General features: G+C 31.6%; 1 protein-coding gene across 1 annotated transcript; it reads right to left on the reverse strand.

Annotated features, from left to right (window-relative positions):
• Nucleotides 1-3535: 3535 nt before the first annotated feature.
• Nucleotides 3536-11322, reverse strand: LOC109799303 (D-xylose-proton symporter-like 2). The gene is made up of 14 exons (XM_020359847.3): nt 11051-11322; nt 10216-10316; nt 9107-9185; nt 7667-7726; nt 7449-7515; nt 7246-7370; nt 6347-6448; nt 5775-6143; nt 5645-5692; nt 5479-5541; nt 4702-4782; nt 4392-4490; nt 4131-4268; nt 3536-3809 (listed from the first exon to the last, which is right to left on the reverse strand). The coding sequence occupies exons 1-14, from the start codon at nt 11093-11095 to the stop codon at nt 3678-3680; spliced, it is 1509 nt and encodes a 502-aa protein (XP_020215436.1). The 5' UTR covers nt 11096-11322; the 3' UTR covers nt 3536-3677.
• Between the last annotated feature and the right edge of the window lie 3191 nt (nt 11323-14513).

The raw sequence follows: 14513 nt of genomic DNA on the forward strand, positions 1-14513 counted from the left end.
AAGTGTGAATAAAATGTGTTACTTTACTACTGTCCAAATTACTATTTCGTGGGGAGAAGCATTTCCTGGCTTGGGGAAGCCATTATTTTTGTTCACACCATATGATTTGAGTAAAGCTTGTTTCTTTTTGTGTTTTTTATGAAAGTTTAGCCAGCATAGCTTTCTGGCTAGTGGTTCTTGATCTTTCTCAAATCTATGGGCCATATGAGTGGCTTTGTTGTCTGTCTCTTTCGTGCTGCAATCAAGCTCCTTGTCTTCCTGGCACAGCAGAGACGGGGAAGATGAATCAGCCTCTTTATGAGTCGAGAGCGTGACAAGGGAGACTGCCACTGCTGTTTCTGGACTTAAGTGATTGCGACAAGTCAAGGTCGTGACTTGTGAATAAGACGTTCTCTTATTGAACTTGATTTGGCAAAGGGCCCCATAAACGTAGACTACACTTTGTGAGGGTATGTGTCCTATTCCCCACTTTATATGGTGCTTCATAACTCACACTCATTCAGTACCCTTCCCTCATCTAGAACGCCATGCCCCACTAGCCAGAAAATGAAACCCAAGTGTTTCTATAACAGAAAACTGTCATCCCACATGCTTCATTGCTTATTTATTTTATATTTATTTTTTTATATAGAAAAAACATTGTTACCGCATATAGCTATCTAAGAAAGTTTTGCCAAGATTGGAATACTTGGAATTGTGAAATTAAAACAAGGAAAAAATTCATTTGAACCGGGATCGTACATTGGGATTAATTGATTTGTTACAAGTAATTTGAGAAGAGGACGATTTATTTCAGACAGCTTCAGGTTTGGATTACTATGGCCCCGTTGTTTATGGTTTCCAGGTCACAGGAACATCTTGCAAATGAAAAAGGAAAATAGCTCTTCTAAAAGAAAAAACTTTTGAAGTGTACAAGATAAAGTATTCAGAGTTATTTAAAATAAAATATAACGTGATTTTAATTTACTTTAAGCCTAAGATAGAAACACTTTTTCATTTATACACTTTAATGCCGGTTCTGAGCTGTAATATGACTGTTCTTTCAGGTTTTAGGAAGGCACCAAACCCTAAAAATTGGTTTTTAGTTTGCAGTTCTACTTCGTGGCTTAAATCTCTGATTTAAATGTTAATCGTTGCTATTATAATCACTTGGCATTAGATGTAAGATATAAAGCCAATCGCATGCAATTATAAAATAGCGCAGGTTTTTGACACGGTTGTATCTTAAATTTTGACCGTTGCAACTGCTGCGTACTAGTAGTAGTTTGCTTCAACAAAATATTTGCATTTTCATTACCTCTTTTCGTTAAGCTTAACTTTACACCAACATGACAGTTCTCTTAAATGATAATGACGTTTAGAAACATTTAAATCTCTAATGCCATTCAGGGTTGTAAAAGTATGGCAATTGTGGCTTTTGTCAGCACAGTAAAATCTCTGTTCCAGTGATTCGGTGAAATTATGGAGGGAGCTGGTGGACTTTATTATTATTATTTTTATTTTTCTTGGTGTTAAATGCCATAACAGCATCCGGACCCACTAAGTTGTTGTGGCCCATTGGAGGGAATATCAAAATAACTTGTATGTCAATGGTACTGTATTTAAGTAGTATTGGATCAATTTCTTGAACCATTCGTTTATCTTAATTTATGGTTGAGGTGTGTTCTAGTTGCACTCTGTTGGACAGCATAATTAATATCTGGGGTTTGCACTGTCTCCTGTGTATGTTTTTAATTAATTCATGCATTGCCGTGTAATAATTCAGATTATGACACTTAATAAGAACCTTTATGATTATCTTGATTTTCATAAAATTTCTTTGAAGATTGATGGTGATTATACCAAAATTTTGCTAACTTCTTGGAGAGCTGAAGTGACAGTGGCAATCATTTTCACTAAACGGTCATCTATTGGCTCATATCATACTGTCTGACCTTTGTTGTCCTATGATTGTCCGTCCACATATGAACGTGGAGAGCTGTAAAATTTGCAAATATACATGCTTAATTAAAATTGATTATGGAATAAATAACAAGAATAAGTGGCCAGGCTGGTTTACGTTACTTCACAATGTTTTAACCTTTTATTATTCACTGACCAACTTCTGTGCCTCTGAGAAGGTGAATATACATACTATAAACAAGGTTCAAAATGACGTGTAGATAGGATAGGAAGTTTCTGAGAAAGTCCGGTTTTCACATCACATCGTCCCGTCCCATTGTGTAAAGCTTTCATTTTCTACGTTTGAATATTAATTTAAAATTATTTTTTTTAAAAAAGGAAAAAATTTATGACTTGTAACTTTCTTTAACTCCCGTTGAATTCAACTAAACACACTCGAAATATTTAAATATTAGCCAGGAATTTTTTCTCATTCCTACATTAGTGCCTTAGTGGATTGATTCATGTTCCTTAATACATTAACCATAACATTCCACTTATTTTGATGACATTAGCATGTGTATACTTACTTCCATCAATGCTCACCTCACGTTAGCCCAGAGATCCCCTCTTAATAATCATTTGCTGCTCAGTTTTTCATTTTTTGGAAGAAGGCCGTCAACATTTTATTCCACGCAATCCTCAATGGTGTATGATGATGAATGGGAATGGTTTTTTACCTTTTGTATATGCTATGAAGAAATTATTAGGTATTTTCATGCTTTGTGTTAACTTTTCTTAGTCTTGGCGAATTTCTTAAATATCTTAATTTACACAAAAAGATTAGTAACATTTGATTATGTCGCCTAGAGATCAGTCCGGACTTGAATCATTTAAAAATTTCTCATATGCCAAGGACGTGTTTGGTTGTCCTTGAAAATCTATAACATGCCTTTCGAGAAAAAACTATGAAAGTATTTTTTTTGTCGATTGACTAAACACACCTGTACACCACGAGTTCTCAAGTATATCATTGAATACATATTTTATAATAATTGTTTAAGATTATTGGAGAATGCTATCAAATGTTCTTGAGACATTAGTTAAAAGATAAAAAGTTATTTATTTTTAAATATTTATCGATGCATTCTTAGTGTGATTTTTCAAACAACTTGACCATAATTTACAATTAAAACCTTTTACTTATTAGAATCCATTATTCAGAGTCAAAAGTATGCTTAATAGAAGTGTTTAATGATTACTATAATTACTAACTAAAGAGGTGCAAGATGAAGCTGGAAATCCTTTTTCGAAAAATTAAAATAAAGTAGAGTCTTCACCTTTCTTAAAAAATTAAATAAAACTAAAATTAAGTACTGTCTGTATCTTTGACATATGAAGAGTATTTATTTTATTATAAAGTTAATATGAATTGAGTCTTATCGGTTATCATCCTTCCGAATGAGGGGCAGATTTAACTAAAAGCAAAATTCAAGTATATTGACCCAAAATAAGTGTATTGGTTATTCAAGTATATATACATTTAGCTCTCCCCTTAAAAGTTAGTCTTTAAGGATAGAGGGGAAGGAAGAGAGAAGGATTAAAGAGATGAAGATAAAAAAGATGTGGGTTGAAGATAAATAAACAGACAACAAAAGAGAAATAAACCTTAATTAATTAATTATTACATATTGTTTATACATAAAATACGTGTCATTACAGATGCAGTGGATTGAAGAAAAGTTGCAGCAGAGTACTAAAAATGGATATTTATAGAGGTGTAACAAGGTGACTGATTAGAGGCATTTGGCCTCGATCTCCTCTAGTGTAAGCCCCTTTGTTTCTGGTATAACGAAGTATATGAATGCAAGAGCTGCCACGGCTATTACAAAAAATATGTAAAACAAAATTCCTGCTCCCAGTAATTCCTGTGAAGAAAATCAAAACAGTGTAAGACAAGCAATTTTAATGAAGCCAATGGATTCCCTGAAATAATGGGAAATCAAAATTCTTTTCATTGCAAAGCCTAGTTAACCAAATAGAAAGTGGGGAAAAGAAAGAGAAAATCTTCAATGCATTCAATTCAACACCAATTCAAGGCCAATGCAATTTAAATCACATGCTTATGTATGATGTGATATCAGGATTTTGTGAAATATGGCAACCATCTGACTGATGATCATGCTGACATATCTAAAACATATGGTGAGTTTAGGGTCTCTCGTTTGAGATAATAAGATCTTCATCACCTTCAGTGGGGAAAAAGCAAATGTCACCAGGGCATTTGCACCAAAATTGACGAGTACAGCTAAACTTAGTCCTCGACCTCTTAGGCGCAAGGGGAAAATCTCTGCTATCATTAGCCAACCAATTGGACCAAAGGAAATCTGACAAAAGACAATGGAGAACCATTAAAATCACACTGCATGGTACAAGCATGATAGATAAGCATTATGAAAAAGACATGATATATGATCTAGAGAATGATATAAAAAAAGAAGCATATTCACCTGATAACAACCTACGTACAACAGCAGACCAACTACCGCAACAACTGCTGCGTTATCCAAGAAAATGTAATATGAACCCAGAAGGAACAAAGAGATCACCTGTGATACAAATAAAGACAAGTTTTTAAATTTTTAACAATTTTCCACCACTGAAATTTCCATGTCACAAACATTCCTCTTTTATAATTAGCTAAGCTGAAGCTGACCATCCATGAAGGACTAATTAGAAGACTGGCTTGGTCCTCTCATTTTGACAGAAAATTTCTTCCAAAACCTTCCTTCAGAATCAAAGAAATAAGAAGGAACTTACCATCCCTGAAACTCCCCCAAGTAGTAAAGGTCTCCTACCAAGTCTATCAACAACGACAACAGCAACTCCAGTCATAATCAACTAGAACAGAAAGAGACGGTTATATATTTGGCAGAAGAAGAAGATAAGAGAAAGGGGGACTGGGGAGGGGGAAGACAAGGACAATGGAAAAATATATGATTCAGAGCTAATGGTATCACAAATTCTTTACTTTTTTCCTTTTCTCTTGCTTAAAATGTGAAGCATAACATTATATAGATGGGAAAAGGAAATAAATTTGTTCTTACCAAGAGTTGTTTCAGAATTAATGGCATGTATTAAGAACATTTGCATAGACATAATGGACTCACAAACACGACTCTTCATTTGAAAAAGTGAAACCAATTAAAAATGAAAATACAGAAGGTAGTAATGTCAACAAATGTCTAAAATTAGTGTCAACAAATATCTAATATTCTAATCTATTAAAAGTTGCCAAAGAAAAAAGGAATTTTCTTCTTTATTTTGATAAAAGAATTTATCAAGGCACACTACACAACACATGCATATAATTTGCACATACAGCTTGTTTATACACTTGGCTCATTGCACCTTATAAGAACCACAGAAAGAGTTGGATAATATTGAACAACTACTTCATATGGATAATCCATTAATTCAAATTTGTATGTAGTAGAAAACCTCAACCTACACATAACTAATGAAACAGACAAAAAAACTACTACATTTTAAAAACAGATTAACAATTACTAAGAATGTGGAGGAAATAAGATCTACCTTAAAAAACCCAAGGATAATAGAGACCCGGGTTGCATCAGATGCTCCGGAGAATCCTGCACTCTACAGAAGGGATTAGATTACAATGTTATTTCACTTCACTGGTACCACATAATAGATTATATGAATTTGCAATAATTTCCCTTGACTAAAATTAACATATTACCTGAAGGATTGATGCAGCATAGTAGAGCACACTTGGTTGCCCTGTGATCTGCCATAATTTGCAGCCTTATTAATATAGGATGTTGGCAACTCTGATAATTTTTACCATTTTATTTGAGTGTTTGCAATACCTGCTGAAACAAGACCAATCCTGCACCAATCCAAAGGGCTTTCAAGCATTTTCCTTGGAACATTTCTCCAAAGGTAGCTTCTTTTTCTTCACCTACATAAGAAAGTTCTGCCAGAATCTCATCTACTAGCTGAGGAGCTGAACCATGAATAGCCTGACCTCGAAGCTGGCACAAACTACGAATTGCTGTGTCTTTCAAATTCTGAACATCCCCTTTTCTCTGTATAGCACGTAAAAGTAGCCATCTAGGAGAAGGTGGGAGCCAGCACATTCCAATTCCCATGATTATTGCAACAGGACTACTAACTCCAAACATATACCGCCACCCAGCTACAGTGTCTACAAACAAGCTACCAATACCATATCCTGCCTGCATAGATGATAATGACATATAGTCATTTTTTTAGTAATACCAGGAGATTCGTAATTGAATGAATTTGATAAAATATTATTTCTGAGGAGGTTATACAATAATGGAAGGAAAAATTCAAAAAGTTTATTCATTTCTTGCATTTATAGAACACATGAGAAAATTTAATGACTTCCCAAAAGCTCAAGAACTGAAGCACTTACAACAATCCCAAGTACTATAAAGAACTCTTTTAGAGAGATTAGTTGTCCACGTATTGGCGTTGGAGCTGTCTCTGCAATGTACATCGGAGCAGCATGCATAGCCTAAAAGAGATAAGATTAACATCATGTATCTTGCTTAAAAGTTAACAAGTTATATACAAAACATACAACACGTTATTTAAATCTTATCACTGCACAGATTCTTTACCTAACAAATCCTTTTACATGCAGAATAAGGGAAGAACCCATTTTTTTTTATTTTCCTTTTGTGAAAGTTTTATTCTGTTCCATACATTTCAAGAAGTCTGTGGAAGTTTTATTCCGTTGCAAACATTTCAACAAGTTTTCTCTTTTCTTCACATTAGTGTCAAAGGGGGCAAACATATATAATATGAAAGGATTTTTCAAATTTCTTTTCCTTTTGCTTGATTTTAACTTCTTTTCCTTTATTATGTATAGGTAAATCTTGTCTGAATAGTAAAATTATTTCATTTGAGCAAAAACTACCCATTAACTAAAGAGGTTATGAGAAAATTTAATTAATTTTGCAGGTGTCATCAATTAAATAAGAAGTACATGAGGGGTACCATGGCATACCCATGTCCCACCTCCTCCTGCGTCTGGCCCCTTTGGGTTGAAGCATGCCTGAGGTAGAGGCCCAACTCTCCTTGTGTTTGAACTCAATTACAAAAAATAAAGGGAAGCATTAAACTCCTAAGCACTTGGTCATAGTAGTTCTAATATTGAGCTGCTGAGTGCATGCCCACAAATCATTAATTTCTTTAAGACAATAGACTGAAATCCCACATTTTCAATTGTCTACATGGTTTTTTACCTCAAACAATTAGAAATTAACATATACAAGCTTAGATGTAATATTTGGGAGAAAAAGAGCATACCAGTCCAATTCCTATGCCAAATAAAAGTCTCCCAAGAACCAATACAGGAAAATTAGGAGCAAATGCTGTTACAAGTGCTCCAACAAGATACAGTAATGCAGTAACAATCAGCTCCCTTCTTCTACCTAAAAATTAAGTTTGTCACATCAGTTTCACCAGGGAAGGAAATAGCAAAGATGATAAATAACCAAAGGGGAAATTACCTAAGAAGTCAGCAATGTTGAAGGCCAACACAGAGCCAATTAAAGCACCATACAATGATCCACTAGTCTGCAAAAGACAGCAAGTGCCAGTGCCCCAGCTTATATTCAAGACCAATATATAATTTCAAAAGTAAACATATGTGTCAAATATCAAGCCTGAAAATAAGACAGTGTAGCCATGACCAAAGCAAAAACAACCAAAAATTTAATTTACTTACAAGAAGACCAATTTCAACGGAAGACAAGTTGTACCAAGATACTCCACTTAGTGTTGGAGACTGCAAAAGCCCATTGAAATATACAACTGAATATCAGCTTCCAAACAACACTGTGAGAGTAAGTTCACTCAGAGTAGCAAAAAATAGGCATCAGAACAAGAATCTATATTTTTGTATATTATACTAGTATTACGAATATATAATTTTTATTTTAATAAATGAAAAGACAATCATACCATAACTCAGTTGAGTTATACAATGAAAAGGCCTACACTGTTATTATCTACAGCAAGAACACTTCCTAAAAGCTCCATTCTTAGATAGAACTAACTCATGGGGAGACTGAAATTCGTATGCCTTATCTTTTCAGTTGGGAAAATAAAATCCTTTGAATCTTTTTCTAATAAAAATGAATAGCTTTAAGTTTTATGTAGTAATCTTCCTCTCTGATCTATTACACACTAGAAGACAGTGACCCATATGAATAGCAATGGTAACAAGGAATCTACTAAACAGAGACTTGTTTCTGTCAGCAGTTTTCTGGTCTGTGACAAATGACAGACTATACTGAAAAAATAATTCATGAGATATAAGTATATAGCAAAAGATTCCTTGATAGGTAGAAAACCTATTGTATATCCAAAGTATAATGTACAGAAAAAGTAGTGCTTAAGATTTTATCTTGATCAATTACTTAATGATTGTGAGATACTTATACTTCATAACAGGAATCAGAGCAAGAGTGGATGGAACCCTACCACATATGGTACAGTAATAGAACTTTGAAATGTTAAGAGAAATAATGCATAAATCTACAATCAGCCAGTTAACTACCAGTTCAAGTTTTTGGAACTACATATAAATTGACACACATAAAACTTGACACGTAGAGTTTACAAACATCAAGGGAGTAATTGCAGGTTAATTGCATACTTCAATTAGAGCTGTTAATTTGCTAATCAGTCTTAATAACAGTTGACAACCAAAAATTACATGTTTAACAAGTGCTAAATCTAACAATTCCAAAAATAAATAAGTGGATTATCTAAGGATAGCATGCCACCTCAATAAAATTCACCCAGAGCTAAGTGGAAATGTATAAAAAAAGAAACTTATGTCTAAAAATGTTGGTTGCAATAAAGATCATGACACAGTATGAAAAGCAGGAAGCCTATGTGCAATATCTGGATTATAATTTATACAACTAATCATCATAGCCGTATCTAGTGAATTATATGGAAAGCATTACAAATATACTATGAAAAAACTACTATACCATGAGATTATACTTCAAACAAAAGAAAAGTAACTAATGATAATACAGCAGAAAAATCTCGAACTTTTAAGATCAGGAAACTATTACAGGTGCTACACCACCAAATGAATATGAATATCATAAAAATGTTGAGTCAATACCTAAATTATTGTAGAAGGGTGTACCTCAATGGAAACGGTTGCAGAAGATGTGGCTCCAATATCATAGCCATATAGTAGGCCACCCAAAGCTGGGAAGAGAAATCTGAGATTTTTAAAATGCATTTTAGGTAAGAAAATAGGCATAGCTGTCATATATTTCTTCTTTTCCACTTGGAGGAAAAAGTATCACACAATCAATTGAAGACATTATCAGAAAATCAGAGGGGGCATATTGAACATGAAATAATGCCATTTTTCTTATTTAAAGTTGTCAAGTTGTTTCATCAATGTCAAGCAGAAGCCAGAAAGAAAATAAAGAAATCCAAAAGAAGGACAAAACTTTTACAAGATATATTAAAAATAAAATCCCATAGCATGTGATGCAAGCTAATTTATTATTTTGACAAGACATAAGGCTAACTAAAAGCTCAAGGCAGCATGTGGTATGTTGACATCAACTAATTTCTATAAAAATAACTGTTCAAAAGCTATATATTGTTTGTGCTATTCAAGAATCCCAAATACGATTTCTGGGAATATTGAATTCCATGGGAATCATTTTTTTTTTTAAATGAAGGAAACTAATTCACATCAAGTATAACCTTGGGATCAAATTCATTGTCATGCTGCCTAGACCTTCATACTCACCACCACAAAAACAGTTTAAAAAAAAAACAAAATATTAGTATTTCATGGAAATCTAGTAACAAACAAGATATGGTAATCTTAAATATTTCCAAAAGGACATAGGATTCCACAAATCAAAACAGATCTAACAAGGGATGAGACATGAAACTATGATGTAAAAAGTAACAGTAATCAACCGTTTCCAAGCACAATCCAATGTGCAACAGCCATCCTCAGTCTAACCTTCATGATTAACACATTTTTCCACCAAGCAAACATGATCAACAGGACACCAATAGCAGAAATTATAGTCTTAAATACAACACTGCCTACAGTCTACAGAAAATTTAGTCCTTCACTAGTGCAAGTCCAAGCTAAAAGCTGATGTTTACATAGCTATCTATTCAATTGTATTTGTATGTTTTGAAATACAATAAAGATTGATTGATATATTTCCTAAGCAATGCATAAAATTAACATAGAAGGGATTAAAAGGTAACTCTCACGGGAGAATTGCAGCAGAGATGGAATAGCTTTCAGGGTCATGAACCCCATTATTAAGTAGAGGCTCCCTTGCACTCCCAATCTCACCGGATGACCTTCCTTCCTAGAGAAAGTCAACGTATTTCAAGCGTCATGAAAGGGAAAATAGACAGCATAAGATAGCAACAAGTTAGTTTAATTACACACAACCTGTATGTTTTAGTGTCACAGTATCTGATTTCAAGCATTCAGCCTATTCTTGTTTAAATTTTTTTTTAAATAAATAATCAAGACAGGCCAAACAAATAAATAATCAAGAGCTAAATGCACATAAATGTTTGATTTCATTAAAAACAGCCACACACACTTTTGATATGCAAGAAAGTACGAAAATTTGAAAATTTGATAATCTCAACAAAATATTCAGCCAAAAAAGAACAATGGAAAACAATTGTAAAACTGCTTTGCAATGCACGTGCAGTAATCAAAGTCCAAAGACTTGAAAAATCGTACAGTGTACAAAATAATCGAAATTAAAGGTACAATTCAGTGTTAGTCATCTTGTGTGCATGAATGCCAAAACCCCAAATGTGTTATTTTCTTTGACCTCATTTTGACTGGAACAAGTCCATATTTTTGTGACACCCATTGAACCCATGGTTGCTTCGCAACCAACTTTCTTCCCTTTCATTCTTTCTGACTTTCAAGATTTTCCTTCCCTCGGAACACAGATTTTTTTTTCTTCCAATAAAGCAGACAAAGTAGACACATAGCACAAGATATAATTAAAATTCAGGGTAGATGGTGATCAATTCTAGGCCAAAGAAGAAGAAAAATGAAAAAAGAAAAGCATGGAACCTGTGCGAGAGAGGAACGGGTGGGTTGCTCAGGATCGGATGCCATTGCTTTGAAGGTTGAGAAAGAAAGAGGGAGTAGTTGTATGAATATAAATATGAAGAAAGAAACAGTAAACAGAAAATGAAGTTTAAAATATGAAAGAATAGAGAAAGAGGATTTGGTTTGACAACGAAGCAAGGAGAAGAAGTTGGCTGGTAGGACGCACGTGTCTAGATTATTTCCACAGGACAGCACTTAGAAGAACATCAACCATTTACATCTCTCATTCAATCTCAAAATACCAACAAACACTTATGTTTATGCATTTATGTTAAAATAGTGTTTGATTGTCATAAAGACTTTTCTCGAAACTCTTTAGATATTTAGTTATTCATACATAAATAATAAGTTTACAAGTTCTAACATTAGTATGACTATTTTATTAAATAAATCGCATTAGCATTTTTTTGACAACCATTTGTGTTTATTATTATTTTTTAATGATATGTTTTTGATACTTACAAAACAATTGCTTCATGTTTGTTCTACTTTTTATTTTGAAAGTTTTGCAAAAGAAGATGTGGGAAAAAGTTTCCTATTTCTTTTCCTTTGTCATTCTTTCCATTTTCTCTTTTCATGCTTTTACATATTTTGTGTGTAAAATGGATAAGAGAGATCTATATAATAATGGCAGGTATGGATGGATAACAAAGCTTTATATAATAATATTTATAAAAGGAAAAGAATATATTTAATTATTGTATATCATCACGTTTTTCAGTAACTCAGATTCTATTTTTTTATTCTTTATATTTATTAATTCTCTTCTCTCTCTCTCTTTTTTTAATTGTGCTCATGAGTCATGACACAGATTTCATTACATTTTCTTTGTTTTGTGAAATAAAATTTAAATTGATTTAAGAATCATTCTTTATGGGTTTTTATATACAAATCTAAACGAAATCTATTTAATTTACTTTTTAATCATGATTTTAAACATAGTGATGATCTTCTTAAGAATAAAAAAAAAAACATAGCGATATGTTTAATATGTATTTGAAACTATCTACACAACAAATACATTTACTTCAAGCATCGATTGCATAAGATTATATTATATAATTTACTAACCCCAAATACTTACTATATGTTCTTTGTTTGCAAATTTATATGAAAATAGTTGGTTTGGAATTTGTGTGTTATATATTTGTTTCTTATCCGTTGGAATCAATTCGGTCCTAAGAAATTTTTAACAATTCACACATGACCAGTTAACTGAGCTACATTCCATTAGTGTAGGTATTTTTTTTTCTTGAATGTTAGTGCATGTAATATAAATAAATTTAAATGTTAAATTGAAATTATTTTTTAAAATGTTTATAAAAATAGCAATAATGTTTAATTTGTATTCCAGAATGTACAAAAAAAAATGTATTCTTAAAAGGTAATTATTTTTCAGTTTTAATTCTGACTTTTTAATCCTTTAATTTAGAATAAATAGATCTGTGCCAAAATAAAAAAAATAAAAAAAAAAAAAAAAAAAACAGATAGTAAAAGTAAGTGGTGTTTAATAGATATACGTGGAAGGAGTCATTAAAGTGTGGGGTAAGCAATGTGAAAGAAATACAAATACGTGTCTCATGTTGTTACTTTAACAAAATTAATCAGGTGATCTCTAGGTCTAAAAATTACTAAATAAATAATATATCCCCTTTTTTCGTTGACAAAGTTGACTGATAGCTTTTAATAACGGTCTTATGATTTATGAGTTGTTTGTTGCATATATAAAAAAGTAACTGTAACATAAAATAATTTTATTATTATATTTGGAAAAAAAACTAATTTATCTATATTTACAATTGTTTCTTAAAAACAAATATTTTTATAAGAAACTTTTCAAAATAACTAGTTTGTTTAATTTAAAAGTGATTAAAAAATAATTGTAACAACTGATTACGTTGGAAACGTGAATTCAATTATCTCTTTTCACATCTACGAAGAAACAATTATATATAGATTTTATCAAATATGGAAAATCACATTATTTACATGGAAATAAACACACTCAAATGAATTTTTATTTTTTGTAAAATGTAGTTCCCCAAATGAGAATTGAATAGTAGGTAATAAAATTGAACAATATGGCATGGGTGTCTGTTTTTGCTTCATTCCTTTTCTACCAGCTGCTTGTCACTGTCTTAATTAATTCATCTTCAATTTTTATTATTTTCACAAGTCCATTATTATTTATAATTTTATATACGGTTATGAAGCTGGCAACGTTCGTCCAGTCATCTCCAAACCTAACCATTTTTGGTTCATTTAATATTCATATATACTTCATACCCACTTCACCATGTGCATAGACCATAGTGGATACCGGATCATATCATATATATTCATATCAAAATAAAGGATAATAATTAGTAATTTTAGATTTTTTCCACTTAAATGAAGAGGCAGTAATTAAGCTCACAAATACATCAAAAGTTTAATTCAGGGATAATAGCTAAGTACTTGCTATATATATATATATATATACACGAGGGTACTCCGGTAATTTTGCTATTATTGCTAGGTCTTTGTTTTTCATGATGTATCATAGGGAAAGAGAGAGGTACCTATAAAAGACACTCTAATGCTTAAGTCAGTCTTCGGTCTCAGACATATCAATGCTAATCAAATTGGTAATTATGAAAACGTATCTTTATCAGTTGCTGATTACACTTATTTATACTAACCTTAATGGATTTAGGCCCACAACCAAGCCCATTAAAATCCAATAATCTTGGTATGGTACTCTGGTCTTATCTATATCCGGTATACATATATGTATATGAGGGTTATAATAACATCAACGTAACTTTTATTAAGTATTACATTACTTAATAACTTTATATTAAATGTGAATTTTGTAAATCCAATTAAAGATGATTACTTGTAAAAATGATTGAATGCAACTAAAATTTATACTATAAATTTTTTTTAACATAATGACAATCGCATAAACATAAGTGTAAAAAACATTTGAAAACTTCATAAATTAGTTTTATGTTATTTTTTAATTACTTGTTAGATATATTTTTTACATGATTTTTACTATAATTTTTGAACATTAATTCAGTTTCATAGCTTTTATATAACTAAATATAATGGTATAAGTTTCACGTTTTGAATCATTCAAAATTTGATTTAAAATTGTCTCACAAAATTAATCTTTTTTTTTTAAGTTTCAAATTGATTTAAATATAAAAAATAAAATATTAAAATGAATATTTCAACAAATAAAGGATTAAAATGAATTTAATAAATGACTAAAAATAATAAAAGTAATTTTAAGATTATACATTTTGTTTAAACTATTTAAAAGATACTATTTAAAAGATAATATCTTTTAAATATTTTTTTCTAGTCTAAAAATTGTATAGCTGTACCTATGGTCGCAAGTTTAGAAGTCTCTTGCAAAATCAATGCCATTTATTAT

Source organism: Cajanus cajan, chromosome 8, assembly GCF_000230855.2.
Source record: "Cajanus cajan strain Asha chromosome 8, NIPB_CcT2T_4, whole genome shotgun sequence".
Classification (NCBI taxonomy): domain Eukaryota; kingdom Viridiplantae; phylum Streptophyta; class Magnoliopsida; order Fabales; family Fabaceae; genus Cajanus; species Cajanus cajan.